Source organism: Ascaphus truei, chromosome 8 (assembly GCF_040206685.1).
Source record: "Ascaphus truei isolate aAscTru1 chromosome 8, aAscTru1.hap1, whole genome shotgun sequence".
Classification (NCBI taxonomy): domain Eukaryota; kingdom Metazoa; phylum Chordata; class Amphibia; order Anura; family Ascaphidae; genus Ascaphus; species Ascaphus truei.
In genome coordinates this window covers 50414474-50430752 of record NC_134490.1, presented here as the reverse complement: position 1 = coordinate 50430752, position 16279 = coordinate 50414474, and the positions used below count along the sequence as shown (strand labels likewise).

At 42.6% G+C, this 16279-nt stretch overlaps 1 protein-coding gene and 1 long non-coding RNA gene across 5 annotated transcripts in view; one reads left to right on the top strand and one right to left on the bottom strand.

Annotated features, from left to right (window-relative positions):
• The window catches only part of CASP7 (caspase 7), a 37022-nt gene extending 32721 nt beyond the window's left edge, over positions 1 to 4301 (bottom strand). Inside the window, exons 1-3 of one of the 4 annotated variants that reach the window (XM_075611941.1) lie at positions 3933 to 4301; positions 3079 to 3259; positions 381 to 508 (exon numbers count right to left, since the gene is read on the bottom strand). In XM_075611941.1, the coding sequence (XP_075468056.1) occupies positions 381 to 508; positions 3079 to 3081 (131 nt within the window). In that variant the 5' untranslated portion in view covers positions 3082 to 3259; positions 3933 to 4301. Of the gene's footprint in view, positions 1 to 380; positions 509 to 1688; positions 1789 to 1838; positions 2271 to 3078; positions 3260 to 3932 lie in introns of those variants that run through there. The other 3 variants (XM_075611938.1, XM_075611939.1, XM_075611940.1) reach the window with 3 other exon arrangements.
• Positions 1 to 16279, top strand: part of LOC142501693 (uncharacterized) — a 33438-nt gene that overhangs the window by 15190 nt on the left and 1969 nt on the right. The window contains exon 2 of the long non-coding RNA XR_012803539.1: positions 14346 to 14432. This is a non-coding gene — a long non-coding RNA (uncharacterized LOC142501693). The remainder of the gene's footprint in view (positions 1 to 14345; positions 14433 to 16279) is intronic.

The window sequence follows — 16279 nt, the reverse complement described above, 5'->3', positions numbered from 1 at the left end:
GCAGTCACTGTGTGTCCATATTGTCACCTGGATGTGGCGGTCACTGTGTGCCCATATTGTCACCTGGATGTGGCGGTCACTGTGTGCCCATATAGTCACCTTGATGTGGCGGTCACTGTGTGCCCATATAGTCACCTGGATGTGGCGGTCACTGTGTGCCCATATAGTCACCTGGATGTGGCGGTCACTGTGTGCCCATATAGTCACCTTGATGTGGCGGTCACTGTGTGCCCATATAGTCACCTGGATGTGGCGGTCACTGTGTGCCCATATAGTCACCTGGATGTGGCGGTCACTGTGTGCCCATATAGTCACCTGGATGTGGCGGTCACTGTGTGCCCATCAGTCACTTTGCTATTATTCTCCTAGCCGCTATTTACCTGGAGAATAATGAAGACCTCTGACTTCTGTCTGGCTTCGCATCTACTGAATCACCAGGTTCTTCCTCATCTGAATGGTTACCTTCTATATTGGATTCGGGCACTAGAGCATCCTGCTGATCCGCCATCTAAAAGGAGCACAGAAACTAGCATGAAACCAGCCCACAACGTGCCATCACATATAATGGGGCCAGAAAATACAACAGTCTATTGATCTGGAACAAAATACAATACAATATGTGCATCAATACAATCTACACACTGACAAGTGATTAGTTAAGTTGCTGATCGATCCGTTCTCATGTGATCGATCGGCAAAGCTTCGTCTCGGGGCCCACTAAATGCATGTTGGGTCCTCTTCTGCTGAACTAACATCAAAAGTTCTGTGAGAAAGATCATGTGAAAAGGAAGACACTAGATTCAATTGGTTCACTGCTAGAGAAAGGGCAGGGCTCAAAAAGGTGAAGCTGTTTTGGAAGGGGAAGGGGATGTGACTTTGTAAATGGTTGCAATCGGAACAAAAATGCCTGTTACATTAGAATACATTAAAAATGTCTTTTGAATTTTTTTTTTTTAATGCAACAAGTATTTTCTCATAGTACAGAACGATTTATTTAAAAAACACACATGTAGGATATTGCTTGAACAGCAGCTTTAAGACTTAGGGGTGTATATAGTCTGCCATGTATTCACTTTGTGATGGTGAGATCATTAACTGCGAAATGTATTAAAGAATATTGAAACTGACCAAATATTACAGTTTACTAAAGAGAATAGATTCCTTTTTACTAAACGGCCTGTTAATAAAAACGGTTTAATTTCCTGAAAGACGGAGGCAGGAAACAAAGTGAACAAACAGAAAGTAACAACGTAAGCAAAGTGAGAAGTGATGAACATACACAGCAACCTCCAATATCAATTACACATGTCTGTTAACCCTCTCACTGCCAGTGGGGCCTGCTTTGCCAAGCTGCATTTCTGCTGCCCTTCCAACAGCAAAGACACTCCCACGTGGGGAGAGAATTTAGGCAGCAAATAGTCCTTACTACGGCAGTATGGGCTTTATGCATCAAAGCACAAATGTAAGCATAATGTATTTATTTAAACATGTCATGCTGAAAAATATCTACCTATTTGGGAGGGGAAGTGGCTACTACATCATGCGGCAGACACGGTGCCAGAACCCATTACATAGTAGCTACGTCCTAGGGTACTCAAAGGGTTAAAAATTCAAACAAACTTTTTTGGCCAACACACGTTTCTTAAACTCACACATTCAGTTGTGAGGCGAGGCAGCGCGACACAAACCTCAGCACCGGTGCGACTCAGGTCTCCGCGCCCATCTCATACAGACCTCTAATGAATAAATCGGGAAGCAGCTTCCTCGTGATAGAGAAGATTTTACACCAGGATTCACTAAGTTCTAATGTGGGGTTTTGCGCTGCTACCCCCTATTACCTGCCACTGGATCTCAGCACGGTGCCCAGAATCGAAACTTTGTGAATCTTCCCCTGTTCATTAGAATGGAGCAGAATTCTTCCCCAGCACTGGGAGAACGGGGTCACTGCGTATTGTATAGGGCCACTGTTTGTATTTACAGTGCAGTATGTATGTAGCACTCAGCACTTGAATTGGTTTATATAATTTACTAAAGTCTCCTGGGTGCAAACTGTGACAAAACCAGTACAAACATCCCCCCCATATTTATCACTGTAAAGGAAGTCCATTCAAAGCAATTGGCGTTTGGGGAGGACCACTTCTTGGTTTGGTTTTACATATGCTCATAAAACCGATTACTTCCTGACCTAAAGCAGCAATCTCCCACAAAACGTCATACAAAAATGGCCGCAGCGATCACTAAGACAAAGTTGCAGAACTATTGCGCCATCGTGTTCCTGGGAAAATATTCTTGTCTGGGGGATGCGAGGGTTAATTTAGCAGCATCTTTGAGGTTCATGGAAATGGGAGCAGAGTGATTGAATGACGGACGGTCCCTCCCCCCCCCCCCGAGCCATTTAAGGGGATCACAAGTACTCGCCCCAATGAATAATCATTCAGCACGTTTTGCTGCTTTAAACATTTCCATTTCCTCTTTCGTTTTCAAGAATCGAAGATTCACTTATAAGAAGATCCCGCCCCTTAATGTTTTAATAGCACAGGCATTATTTACATTTTCCTAAGTGGCGGTCCCCAGGGGTTTGTCCTAATGTCCCCAAAACATGGCATTTTCTTTAGACCGGCGCAGTACAAGTACTTTTATTAAAGGCAGGGGTGGGCAATTCCAGTCCTCAAGCGTCCCCAACAGGTCAGGTTTTCAGGATATCCCTGCTTCAGCTCAGGTGGCTCAGTCTTCGACTGCACCACCTGTGCTGAAGCAGGGATATCCTGAAAACCTGACCAGGTGGTGGTCCTTGAGGAGTGGAGTCCCCCACCTGATTTAAGGCATGTCAACCATAGGTAGCACTTAACCCCATACGGACAAACAGCAGACAGTCCATAAAGCAGCTGATCTAATGGAGCCTGAGCTATACCTTCAAGGTTTGAAGGGTTAACCCTTTCAGTGCTGAAGGGGCCATCTACACCCTCAGCACTGGAGACAATCAGGGAATAAGGCACCCAGAGTCTCCATGTAGGGTATGGTCCCTTTCTTTCCCACTAGAACCCACATTTCCTGCCACAGGAAGAGGTGCATAGTTACCATTTGTTGAGGGGTTGGCTCTTCTCTCTCAGACCTCTCGCTTGTCGAATGCTGCAAACTTTCATTTGTGAACTCCCGCCCTTCAAGGAAGCACAGAGAGGAGGCGGACGCTCCCTTTTTTCTCTCTTTCCCCCCAGCATACTTTAACAAAACCAACTTTATTGTAACTGCTGGGTAATCCCTGCGGACAAAGGAAACGCGTTATTCTCAACATGAAACAGGGTCAGGACTCAGGAGGGTGGAGCACTTATTCCCATATTATTATCTATATCAGGGGCTTTGAATTCCTAACTGTATCTGCAGCTTTAACCATTTGGCTGCCAGAGCAGAATACAGTGTGTCGCTATGCAAGGTGTTGATAGAAACTTTAGAGTGGAACTTGGCGGATTTCACCTATTTCGAATCGGCGATGATGTTTGCTTCCATACAGAAGTTTGCGTCAAATTCGATTACATAGTAGACGAGGTTGAAAAAAAAGATATGCGTCCATCAAGTTCAACCTATAATTAATGCTGTGGTGCGTTTTCAATTACTTTCACTATCAAAATTCAACTGAACTTGGAAAAAAAATTTAATTCTCAAGGCTGCTATTTTGCCCCTTTTTTTTAAAAAAAAAAAAGGCAAAATACAGACTTTTTAACAATTTGGTCCATTTTAGTAAAACATCAGGTTGCAAAAGTTAAATCTAATTTTCCACGATTTTTTCTTCAAAATTTGAACAGCTTTATCATAACTTAGGCGGCGCGAATCTCCGCAGGTTCGCTCATCTCTAGCAAACCTTTCTCCACATGACAGGTGCGGCTTCCATAGCCCGATCACACCGCCCGAGCCTCTTCTCTAGCCCATTCCCTTACCTGCTATCACCTCCGCTTGCAGTTCAGTCTGCTCATGCCAATCTCCCTCTGTTCACTCCTGCCTCTGCTTGACATGCGGGGGAGGGGTGGTGGAATGACATGGCGGTGGCGGACCCTAACGCCCGGGGGATTCTACTGTGCAGGTAAACTTGCGACTTCAGTCCCTCCACTCCACAGGCCACCAGTGCACGTGTCTGCTCTCCCCCTGCTCCGCTCGGCAAGGGGAGAGGAGGACAGGGGGGAATATTGAGTGGCACCGGCAATCAACGTGGGTCACCCAGCCATGGGATAACTACACTTGGGAACTTCTTTGTCCCTCTGGGGCACCACAATGTCTGGGGTTCTCCACAGGGGTTCATTTGGCCAGGACAGATGGCTGTCTGGAACCCCCAGCCCCTCTCCCTGCGCAGGCGCAAGTTTTTGAACCAAGGAGGTGTTCTTTGTCTCCAAGTCCTGGCTGTTAAATTGGCCCATTGATGACCCTCTTCTAATTGGCCAAGGGGTGGAGTTATGAATCACCATGGTGTGGACTGCCCTGATTGGCCTACTTCCTACTGGCAGGCTCCCTGACTGGTGCAGCCTCGCTCCATAGATTATAATGGGCTCAGAATCCCTTTAAGGAGCTTTCATAGCTCCAAAGATCAGTGTCACATTGGGAAAGACATTTCATAGTTACATAGTAGATGAGGTTAAAAAAAGACATACGTCCATCAAGTTCAACCTATGCTAAATTTAGACAAAAGATACTTTATCCTATATCTATACTTCCTTATTGATCCAGAAGAAGGCAAACAAAAAACCCCAAAGTGTCATATAATCCAATGAAATCACATAAGGGGAAAAATAAATTCCTTCCTGACTCCAAGAATTGGTAATCGGATTATTCCCTGGAACAACAGTCTTCCCATGTTTACTTATTTGGTATATCCCTGTGTAACAGGGGAGTAATCCCTGTTCAAGTAATGTGCATTTAATCTAGCAGTGTGGTGGTTAACTGCTGGTAGTCAATTAATAAACACCACCTGCCTGATTGCTTACAAAAGCCTGTCTGTTGAGACAGGAAGGGACTCCTTAGCTCTGAATGAGAGCTGACCTTTGGAGAGACAGAGGAGTGTTCTTGAGACTCCCAGGAGAGACTGACCAAGAGAACACACATCTCTGGAGCTGACCGGGCTTGAGCTCTGCCCAGCATAGCTAATTGCAAGATACCAAATAAGACTTCTAAACCTGGATGCTGATATTTTCTGTGCACACACGGGTGCGGTTCCAGGAGAGCAGAGAAGCTTACTCTATTGCAAGAAACAGATAAGACTTTCATAATTAAGAGACTGCTTATATCTGCTTATTTCATGCTATATGTTTTGGGGCTGCGAGACATGCTTGACTTAGGGCGTTGTGAATTAATTGCATGGTATTTTTACTAGAGATACTCCCAAGTGAATAGAAGCTTTGTTCCCCCTCCTGTGTTTGGATGATTTCCTGATAAAAAGGAAAAGGCACAATAAAGCCTATTATAATTTCACCTTATAAAAGCCTCCAATTGTGTACCTCTGTGAACGTCCATCTACATATGGTGTCCGAGGTGGGACAAGAGGTGTCTTTGTAGTTAAAAAGGACAAGAGATTTTTATGTGAATTTTTTAATGCTTTTTGCCTACAAGCAACTTAGAAAAAAAAACCTCATGCAGCAGAGATAAGAGTTAAAGGGACACACCACTGAAACCACACTGCACTGAAACTTACAAAACCACAGATGGACTCTTTGCCCCAATCCCTAGAGGAGAAAGACTGCTGAAGTAGCTAAATCTTATCTTGCCTATCACAAAGTGTAATATGGTAATTGAAATAGGGGTTTTGCCTTCCAGCCATAGTCAGGGTTCAAGAAGTGAGTCAGCCCTTAAAAAGGGATAGGTGTTTGTTGTTTTCAAAAGTTTCACTGAAGCAGTGAATACAGATGGTGACACATGAGTGGTACTGATTTTGCAAATAAAGGTTGCCACACTGCATAGGGCTACCAGCTGTGAATGGAGTATATGCAGAAAAGTGTGAAGATTGATACAAGACTGTGCTGAAGCAGGGGAATTTTTAGCAAACAAATGCTGAGTGTAAAATTGCCCTATAGGGGAAAAAGTGATTTCTGAACTGTGTAAAAGGTTTTTCAAAACCAATTGCTGAATGTTGAGTCACCCTGCCGGGAATGAAAGAAATAGTCCACTGCAAAGAATGTTTTTTTTTCTGCAAGTAAAAAAAAGTCTGCCTATATATATATCTTGGGAGCAAAAACAGACACCCAAAGTGTGAAGTGTGAATGCCATAATACCCAAAGATGAGACTGAAAATTACTGAACTCAGGCAGAAAACCAAATTCTGTTGCTGAAGCGGAGAGATTGCACCTAGCACGTAAATGGTGTAAAGCAAACAGAAGTTTTTCCTAGCAACTACACATTCAGTATACCTAATGAGAGTTTATACCTAGCAAGTAAATGGTGTAAAGCAAATAGACTTTTTTACCTAGCAACTACACATCTTGTATACCTGATGAGAGAAAATGCATGCACAGTACTGCTGATATTGTAAAACTTATCCAAGAAAGAAAAATTCTACAGAGATGCCTGTGAGAGCTACGACCTCTACAAGCAAAATATGCCCACCTGTAGGACTACCACAATTGGGGGTTCTAGCAAATACAGTGGCAACAGCTGCAATAGCGCCTCCTGAGGTCAGGAAGAAAATTACACCTGATAGCCTAAAAAAGGAGGACAAGATGCAGCGTTCCTGTAATGAACCCTACCCCACGGAAGAGTGACCCTTCCAGTCCAATAAAGAGGAAGACATCTCTTATGGGGAACCCGAACCGAGTCACACCCACAAAACACCCCAAGAATGTGGGGGGGGGGGGGGCCTGAACTCGGCACGAACAGAAAAGACCACTCCCTTTGATGATGAATATGATCAGCAGGAGACAGAGCGGGAGCGGCAGATCACCCAATATTTTTGTCAGCTAAAGCAACAGCAAGAAAAGCCTGGCGTATATAATGAAGCTGCTAAAATTTCAAATGAAGATGGAGACCCCAATATCCCTGAAGGGACGGTGTCATCCAAATCAAAAAGGCGGAAAAAGAAAAGCAGTTCTTCACTTACCGTGGAAGTAACAGACACGTCCGCAGATCCTGTGGAGGAAAAGGGGGACCGAGTTGCCCTGCAGCCTAGAGAAAATGGAGAATTGGTCCCGCGGTTAACTGAATATCCAGAGGGCCCAAGGCAGAAGTCATGTACCCCAAAGAAGTGTCTGTCCGGTGCCAACAGTGAGGAACCCTCAACCAGTCATCCCAGGGAAGCGGAGCCGGAACCAGTGAGTGACGATCCCTTGACAAGCCCTGAAGACGCCCTGAAAATTGCCAGGCGTGACTGTGATCTACTTCGAGAACAATTGAAACTTGAGAGAGCAGATAACACAGAGCTACAGAAAAATAACGTGAGGCAACAAAAAGATGTGCTCACAATTTACTCTTTAGCCAGGACAGAATTGGACGATCTCAAGACTGAGCTAGATACTGCAAAGGCTACTATTTCCGCCATGGATGAAAAGCAGAGCCAATCTGATAAAATAGTGGCTACGCTAAAGCGGAAGTATGAGGAGGCACTGAAGCAGATGACAGTCTTACTGTAAGAGGTTCACACTCTTCGTATAGAGCTGAATGCCTCAAAACAGGAGGTCAACAGTGTCCGGATAGAAGTGGACGTATCTCAGAAAGAGGTTCAGACACTCCGTGGACCACTTAATGCCTCACATCATGAGACCAACAGCTGCCGCACAGACCTGGAAGTTTCCAGAAAGGAACTACACAGTCTCACTGAGGAGCTGGACATTGCTAAAGAAACTATTGGTAATCTTGGTACAGCTCTCAAAGTCTCTCAGAAGGAGCTTCAGACCCTCAACCTAGAGAAGGAAGTCTCACGCCAGGAGATTGTCATTCTCAAAGCAGATGTGCGTAAATGGAAGGAGGACTGCAAAGAAGCCCTGAAGAATACAGAGACTGAAAAAGGAGAAAATTCAAGATTAATAAAAGAAAACTTAAAACTGAAAGAAGAAAATTTTCAGTTGACAGAAGAAGTCAAGGAAAAGTTTGAAGCAGAGCACGACTGCAGAACCAACTGCAAGGTCTGCGTACGCACCTCAAGAAGGCAAAGGAGAAGCAGCGAACTCTGCAGAATGACAATCTGCAGGCTGTTAAAGAAATTCAAGTGCTGCAGGAACGTCTGATGACCCAGTATGTCCCCGCAAAGCAGCATGAGAAACTGAAGGCTACCCTGAGCATCACCAAAGCAACGCTAAAAGCCAAGCTTAGAACCCAGGTGACACGACACAAAAGGGAGCACAAGAAGGTCCAGAAACTGAAACAAGTAACTGTGGCCCAAGCAAAGAAGTTCATAGTGCTTCACAATGCAATAAAAATGTGGAGGCAAGCTCAGAGAAAGCAAAGCATGCAGATAAATTCCCTGAGAAGAGACTTGTAAGACGTACTCAAAAAACAGGGATCTCTCGCGGATGAGATTACAGTCCTACAAGGACAAGTATTGACCCTGACTAAGCGTCAGTATCCCACAGCCTCAAAAACCCATGAAGACAAGGGTACAGTGAGAGCTGGGAATACCGCTCATCTGAAAGACAAGGTTGCAAAATTTGAACCACCTAAACAAGCACTAGCAAAACCTTCAGCCACCCAGCAGGCAACAAAAGAAGGTACACGTGCTGAATTAAAACCAGAAAAATCCTTAGCTGATGAAGCTGAAAAGATAGGACATTCTATGGAAGTGGGTGTGGAATTGCAACTTAATCTAAAAGGGGCTGAACTAGCAACCCCATTGAGTGGGAAAAGGGCAGAGCGACAGCTTCAAGAGCGGGAAACTCAAAGGGCTGTTTTTAAACGCTCTGCAACTGCTGCCATACAGTATGCCTACAATTAGATGAGCACTCGACGCGAGGGAAATCTCATGACCGCGCACATAGAAAAAATACTATACTTGGAGAAAGTCCTCCTTGAGTGACTGGGGGGTGCTGATCTCAAACACCTTCAGGAGGAGACACGAATAAACTGGATAAAGGGCTCCAATCCCAACAGGACTGAGGGTTCTCTTCCTCCATCCACTCTTATTCAAGTCACAGAGATATCTAGAATGAGAGTGGAAGGATGGGCTTTGGCCGTGGCAAGCCCGAGCTTCCCACAAACAGGGGATGTATGTAACAGGGGAGTAATCCCTGTTCAAGTAATGTGCCTTTAATCTAGCAGTGTGGTGGTTAACTGCTGGTAGTCAATTAATAAACACTACCTGCCTGATTGCTTACAAAAGCCTGTCTGTTGAGACAGGAAGGGACTCCTTAGCTCTGAATGAGAGCTGACCTTTGGAGAGACAGAGGAGTGTTCTTGAGACTTCCAGGAGAGACTGACCAAGAGAACACACATCTCTGGAGCTGACCGGGCTTGAGCTCTGCCCAGCATAGCTGATTGCAAGACACCAAATAAGACTTCTAAACCTGGATGCTGATATTTTCTGTGCACGCACGGGTGCGGTTCCAGGAGAGCAGAGAAGCTTACTCTACAGCAAGAAACAGATAAGACTTTCATAATTAAGAGACTGCTTATATCTGCTTATTTCATGTTATATGTTTTGGGGCTGCGAGACATGCTTGACTTAGGGAGTTGTGAATTAATTGCATGGTATTTTCACTAGAGATACTCCCATGTGAATAGAAGCTTTGTCCCCCCCCCCTGTGTTTGGATGATTTCCTGATAAAAAGGAAAAGGCACAATAAAGCCTATTATAATTTCACCTTATAAAAGCCTCCAATTGTGTACCTCTGTGAACGTCCGTGTACACCCTGTATATCTTTTCTTTCTAAAAAGATGTCCAACCTTTTTTTTTTAACAAATCTATTGTATCTGCCATTACAGTCTCCATGGGTAATGAATTCCACATTGTAACTGCCCTTACTGTAAAGAACCCTTTCCTCTGTTGCTGGTGAAATCTCCTTTCCTGCAACCTTAAGGGATGCCCCTGAGTCTTTTGTATTGCCCTTGGGATGAATAGTTCTTTTTGAAAGCTCCTTGTACTGTCCCCGAATATATTTGTATAAAGTTATCATATCCCCTCTTAGACGCCTCTTTTCTAATGTAAATAAATCTAATTTAGCTAGCCTCTCCTCATACGTTAGATTGTCCATCCCCTTTATTAATTTGGTGGCTCTTCTCTGCACTCTCTCTAGTTCATAATGTCTTTTCTAAGGAGTGGTGCCCAAAATTGTACTCAATATTCAAGGTGTGGTCTTACTAATGCTCTGTAAAGGGGCATAATTATGTTTACTTCCCTTCCATCCATTGCCTGTTTAATGCAAGATAAGATCTTGTTTGCCTTTGCAGCTACTGCATGACTTTGGGCACTATTGCTATGCCTGTTGTCTACAAGCACTCTAAAATCCTTCTCCATCAAAGATTCCCCCAATTTATCCCTGTTTAATTTGTAAGTCGCCTGTTTATTCTTGCTTCCCAAATGCATAACCTTACATTTATCTGTATTAAATCTCATCTGCCACTTACCTGCCCTAGTTTCCAGTCTCTCCAAGTCCTGGAGAGAAATTACATCCTGCTCTGATTTTATTACCTTACACAATTTAGTATCATCAGCAAAGATGGAGACTTTGCTCTCGATGCCAACCTCAATGTCATTAATAAACAAGTTAAAAAGTAGGGGTCCCAGTACCGATCCCTGAGGTACTCCACTCACAACCTTAGCCCAACCTGAAAAAGTTCCATTTATGACAACCCTTTGCTGTCTATCCTTCAACCAGTTTTCAATCTAGGTGCATATATTTTTACTGAGGGAAAAAGCCAATTTGCTTTATTTTTTTACACCAACCTCTTGTGGAACCGTATCAAAAGCCTTTGCAAAATCTAAGTAGACCACATCAAGTGCATTACCCTGGTCTAAATTCCTACTTACCTCCTCAAAGAAACAAATAAGGTTAGTTTGGCATGATCTATCCATTATAAATCCATGCTGAGTTTTACTAATAATTTTGTTTTCCATTAGGTATTACAGGTCTGTAATTCCCCGGATGTGATCTAGCTCCCTTTTTAAATATAGGCACCAATCTTGTGGTAATGAGCCTGTGCAAATTGAGTCCTTGAATATTAAATGTAATAGTTTGGCTATTACTGAATTTCACTCCTTGAGAACTCTTGAATGTATGCCATCGGGGCTAGGTGCCTTATTTACTTTAATTTTTTCAAGCTACCTATGAACTTCTTCCTCAGATAACCAATTGTTCATTAATATGGAGGTTGTGGCTTCCTCCTAGGGCACTACAATTGACATTGATTCTTCCCTGGTAAACAGAGGCAAATAATTTGGTTAATACCTCTGCTTTTCCCTTATCTCCAATAATCTGCCTGCCCATCTCACCATATAGTTTCTTTTCTAATTTTTTTGCTATTATGGTACTTAAAGAACTTTTTAGGGTTCCTCTTACTTTCTATTGCAATCCTTTTTTCATTATCAATTTTTGCTAATTTGACTGCCATTTTGCAATTTTTGTTACATTCCTTATAATTCCGATATGATGTCTCCGTCTCTTATGACTTAAAGAATCTAAACGCCTGCCTCTTCTTTTCCATTTCCTCCCCTACCTGTGTATTTAGCCACATTGGTTTTGACTTATTTCTTTTATACTTATTACCCAAGGGTATACACTGATGAGTGTTGTTTTCTAACAATGTTTTAAAGACTGCGCATTTATCTTCTACATTTTTCCCTGCAAAAAACATCATCCCAATGTATTACTTGTAGATTAGCCCTCAGTTTATTCAAATCTGCCTTTCTAAAGTTTAAGGTCTTTGTTGAACCCAAGTACTGTAATCTGTTTTTTTGATAATTTATTTCAAATGAGATCACTGTTACCCAAATGTTCCAGGTCTTAAATATTTGCTATTACTTCTACATTGGTTGATATTACCAAATTCAGTATTGCCCCCCTCATGGTTGGTTCCTCAATACTTTGGGTGATATAATTGTCTTTAAGCACCCCCATAAAACTGTTTCCTTTTGTTGTAATGCTAATCTCATTGCCCCAGTCTATGTCTAGATAATTAAAATCACCCATTATGCAGACATGACCTAGTTTTGATGCCTTCTCCATTTGCAAAAGTATTTTAGCTTCCTCAATCTCACAGATATTTGGTGGCTTATAGCATATCCCTACAAGCATTTTCTTTATACATTTACCTCCATTGCTAATTTCTATCCACACGGTCTCTACATTTTCATCATTCCCTTCATAAACATCTTCCCTTACAATAGGTTTTAGATCCGGTTTAACATACTGTATAAGCATACTCCACCTCCTCTTCTATTTGCTCGATCCTTCCGAGAAAGGGAATAACCCTCTAAATTATCTGCCCAGTTATGAGTTTCATCCCACCATGTTTCAGTTATGCCTATGATATCATACTGCTCTGCTGCAGCTATTAATTCAAGTTCCCCCATTTTATCTGTCAGGCTTCTTGAATTAGCATGCATGTATTTAAGGTTTTTTTTCAGCCTGTACTATTATCTTATCTGCTTCTTCCTTTTTGCGCCAACTTGGTTTAGTTATTAGAAGTTTTCCAGTATTATCTGTATTTACTATGAGTGTTTCGCTGCTTGTCAAACTAGCACTTGCCCCCATTCTATCTCCATAACCCCTTGTTTCCTCATCTATTCTATTTAGTTCGTTATCTGTTTCATTCCCCTCCATCCTAGTTTAAAATCTCCTCCAACCTTTTTAACATTCTCTCACCTAGCACAGAAGATCCATCTTCATTGAGGTTCAATCCATCCCTAGAATAAAGATGGCACCTCTCAGAAAAGAGTCCCAGTGCTCTAAAACCCCCAAACCCTCCATCCTACACCACTTTCTTAGCCATGCATTAACCTCCTTAATCTCTGTCTCCATGCAGTAGCGCTTGGCACTGGTAGTATTTCAGAAAATACTACCTTGGAGGTCCTTGCCTTAAGCTTTTTGCCTAGATCCCTGAAAGTATTCTTTAGGACCCTCCATCTTTCTCTAAATGTCATTGGTGCCAACATGTGCCAAGACCGCCGGGTCAATCCCAGCCCCTCCCAACAATCTCTCAAACTGTTCGGTTCATGCGTTCATGGCATCTACCTTCCTAATAATTGAGTCCCCTACCATCACAATCTGCTTTGGTATCTGAACCCTTTTGATTTCGAAGCTGTGATCTGCCTTTGGAAGCTGCTGGTTTCTGCAGTTGTCCCTGCACAAGCCCAAAGACTTTACCTGCACCCATGAACTTCTTGAAGTTTTATCAAAACCCTTTTTCTTCACCCCCCCCTCTTTTATTTGCTGTTGCTGACTGTATGTAACCTGTTTTGTGTACTGTACCCTTCTAGATTAAACCCCTTGTTTGATAGTGTCAGGACTTAGTGTTAGCCCACCTGATTTTTAGTAACTTGTGATGGACTGTATAGTGTGGTATTTGCTTAGGGTGCTTACTGGGAATTCTGTGACCCTGACAGTTTGCTTGGTTCCTATTATCCCCAGAAACCCCTGGGTAACAGTGCAGTTAGAAATGCTAGTCATTGAAGTGGGGTTGACTTATTGTGTGTCAGGGATTACCAGGAGTGGGTGGGTGTGTACCTTGGGTGGGTTCACTCATAGCCTGCTATGGTGGCAACGCTCACCCACTGGTGAGTTTAGACTAGGGCTGTTACTGTAGGTGCACTGTGGTTCGTTAACTTTCTGGGAGCTCTGGGTCTCCCTAGGTTAAGTGGAGATCAAGAAATTAAAAAAAACTTAAACCATTTGTAATAATTTCAAAATATTAAACAGAGTTAATGTAGCCATAGCATAGATACGGCCAGCGTCTCATATAAGTGGTGGATCTACAATAGTAAGATATATAATTACCTGCAACATAATTACAGTACAAAATATATTGTATTGAAGACCTGAGGAAGGTCACCAAAAAGTTGTAACTAGAGAACATTTCCAAGGTTAAAGAGGCAAATGCAACTCTACCCATTTGCAACAAATCCTTACTTCCCAGAGCTGGGGAGGAGATCAGCGCCATTCAAATGAATAGAAATCTTTACCAGTACAGGGAAGCGGATTCACAGTAAGAGATGTTTGAATGTCTTAAAATGGGCTTCGCCACATTTTTCACCGTTCTGCATTTTGAGACATTTTCTCAGGTCAGGTCACAAGTCACAGAGCACAAAATGTCACAGATTGTTACAATATTTAGGGAAAATGGCAGTATGTAAAGGGTTCAGAACATTTGGGGAGCGCAGATATCACCATGAAATGAAAAATAAAGACTACATAGTGTAATCAATTTCCTACTTATTCTTAATCTAGGATATCAGACAAATGGAAACTCGCCCTTTGCAGGATGTATTGAAGCCTTTCCCACTATATATATGTGGCATCGATATTACAGTTGAGGTAAGTATACAGAAGAAGAAAAAAGAAACCTTTTCTTCAAGAGGGTTGAGCAGCATCTTTTATCACATTATTTATCACTTAATATTGTGTTAATTATTTCACGAACACCATTATAATATGACTTATTGCACATTTTTATTTTTTATTGTATATGAGCACCGTTGCAACACTCTAAAATAAGGAGCACCGTAATACCACTTTTTTGACAGTATGTAAAGGGTGCCTGGCTCACAAACGTCAGCTAAAGTGTCACTCATCTCTGTAACAGTATATTATAAGGTACTAGGCAGAGGTGGCAAAGGTGTATCCCTACTGTACATACAGGTAGAACCAAACTTATGTGAATAATAGCTTAAAATGAGGTAGTTTGCCCATTTTTTTATTTAAAAATCAGACAAATACAAATAATTTAAATTGTTATTGAAAATCTGGGAAATGTCCATTGTTTTTACTTAAAACAGGCACCGTGACTGAATAATTAGGTTTATATAAATCACATTTCTACAGTAACTTCAGATAAATGTTTCTATAGGAAAGTGTCATAGTTTTTTTTTAATTTTTTTTAAAAACATACATTTTATTTAAAAGCTGAACTGCTGGTGGTACCGGTGGTATTAATATGTCCAGCATGTGGTTCATCACCATATTTAAGTGAATGCCATCAACACAGGGAGACCTGACACACAGATATAGTTTAAATGGTGTAGGACGTACACATCATCTCTCTGTCATTGGATAGCATGACAGTGACATAACTTAATTGCCATGCTTAATCTATTCTGTTCCTATGACATCAAGAGTTCCGGAGTCACAGTCCCTGACAGTGCAGTGGTGCTCTTAAAATAATTTGCCTGGCTTAGTTGATGATATCATAACCATTACTTTTAAAATGTTTTATTGCCATGAACAACATGACGACCCATATTTACTAAGCGGTGTTATGCCATAAAGCACCTGCATGTGCCAGAAACCTTAACCATTAGAGTGCTCACATGACATAACTGGTACATGATGGGCCCTGGCATGCCAAGGAGTTCGCCCAGTAAAAGACAAACTCAAGTCCAAAGCCTAAAATATGTTGTTTTTTTCCAGAGAAAAAGCCCTATTTCGCGGGCTGGATGTTGTTTGAATATAAATTCCCTGGTGAAATCTGCAAATATCCCTAGACGTTGGGCTAGTTTGAGCCTATTTTGCTAGAACTCGGACACGCTCCAGTGAAATCAGAACTTTATAAAGGTTATAGGGACATTTTTTAACTTATTGAAAAGGTATAGCGCAACAGGGCGAAGTGGATCTCGGCATGTGTGCCCATCTATAGCTGGGAGGTATCTTCTGGTGCTGTGTGGTGTCATCTGGTGCTGTGTGGTATCTTCTAGTGCTGGGTGGTGTCTTCTGGTGCTGATAGGTATTGTCTGGTGCTGGGAGGTTTCTTCTGGTGCTGGGAGGTTTCTTCTGGTGCTGTGTGATATCTTCTGGTGCTTGCTGGTATCTTCTGGTGCTGGGAGGTATCTGCTGGTGCTGGGTGGTATCTTCTGGTGCTTGGTGGTATCTTTTTGTGCTGGGTGGTATCTTCTGGTTCTGGGAGGTGTCTTCTGGTGCTGGGAGGTATCTTCCTGTGCTGGGAGGTGTCTTCTGGTGCTGGGAGGTGTCTTCTGGTGCTGGGTGGTATCGTCTGGAGCTGGGAGGTTTCTTCTGGTGCTGTGTGGTATCTTCTGGGTCTGTGTGATATCTTCTGGTGCTGGATGGTATCTTCTGGTGCTGAGGGTGTCTTCTGGTTTTGGGAGGTATCTTCTGGTTCTGGGTGGTATCTTCTAGTGCTGAGAGGTGTCTTCTGGTGCTGTGAGGTA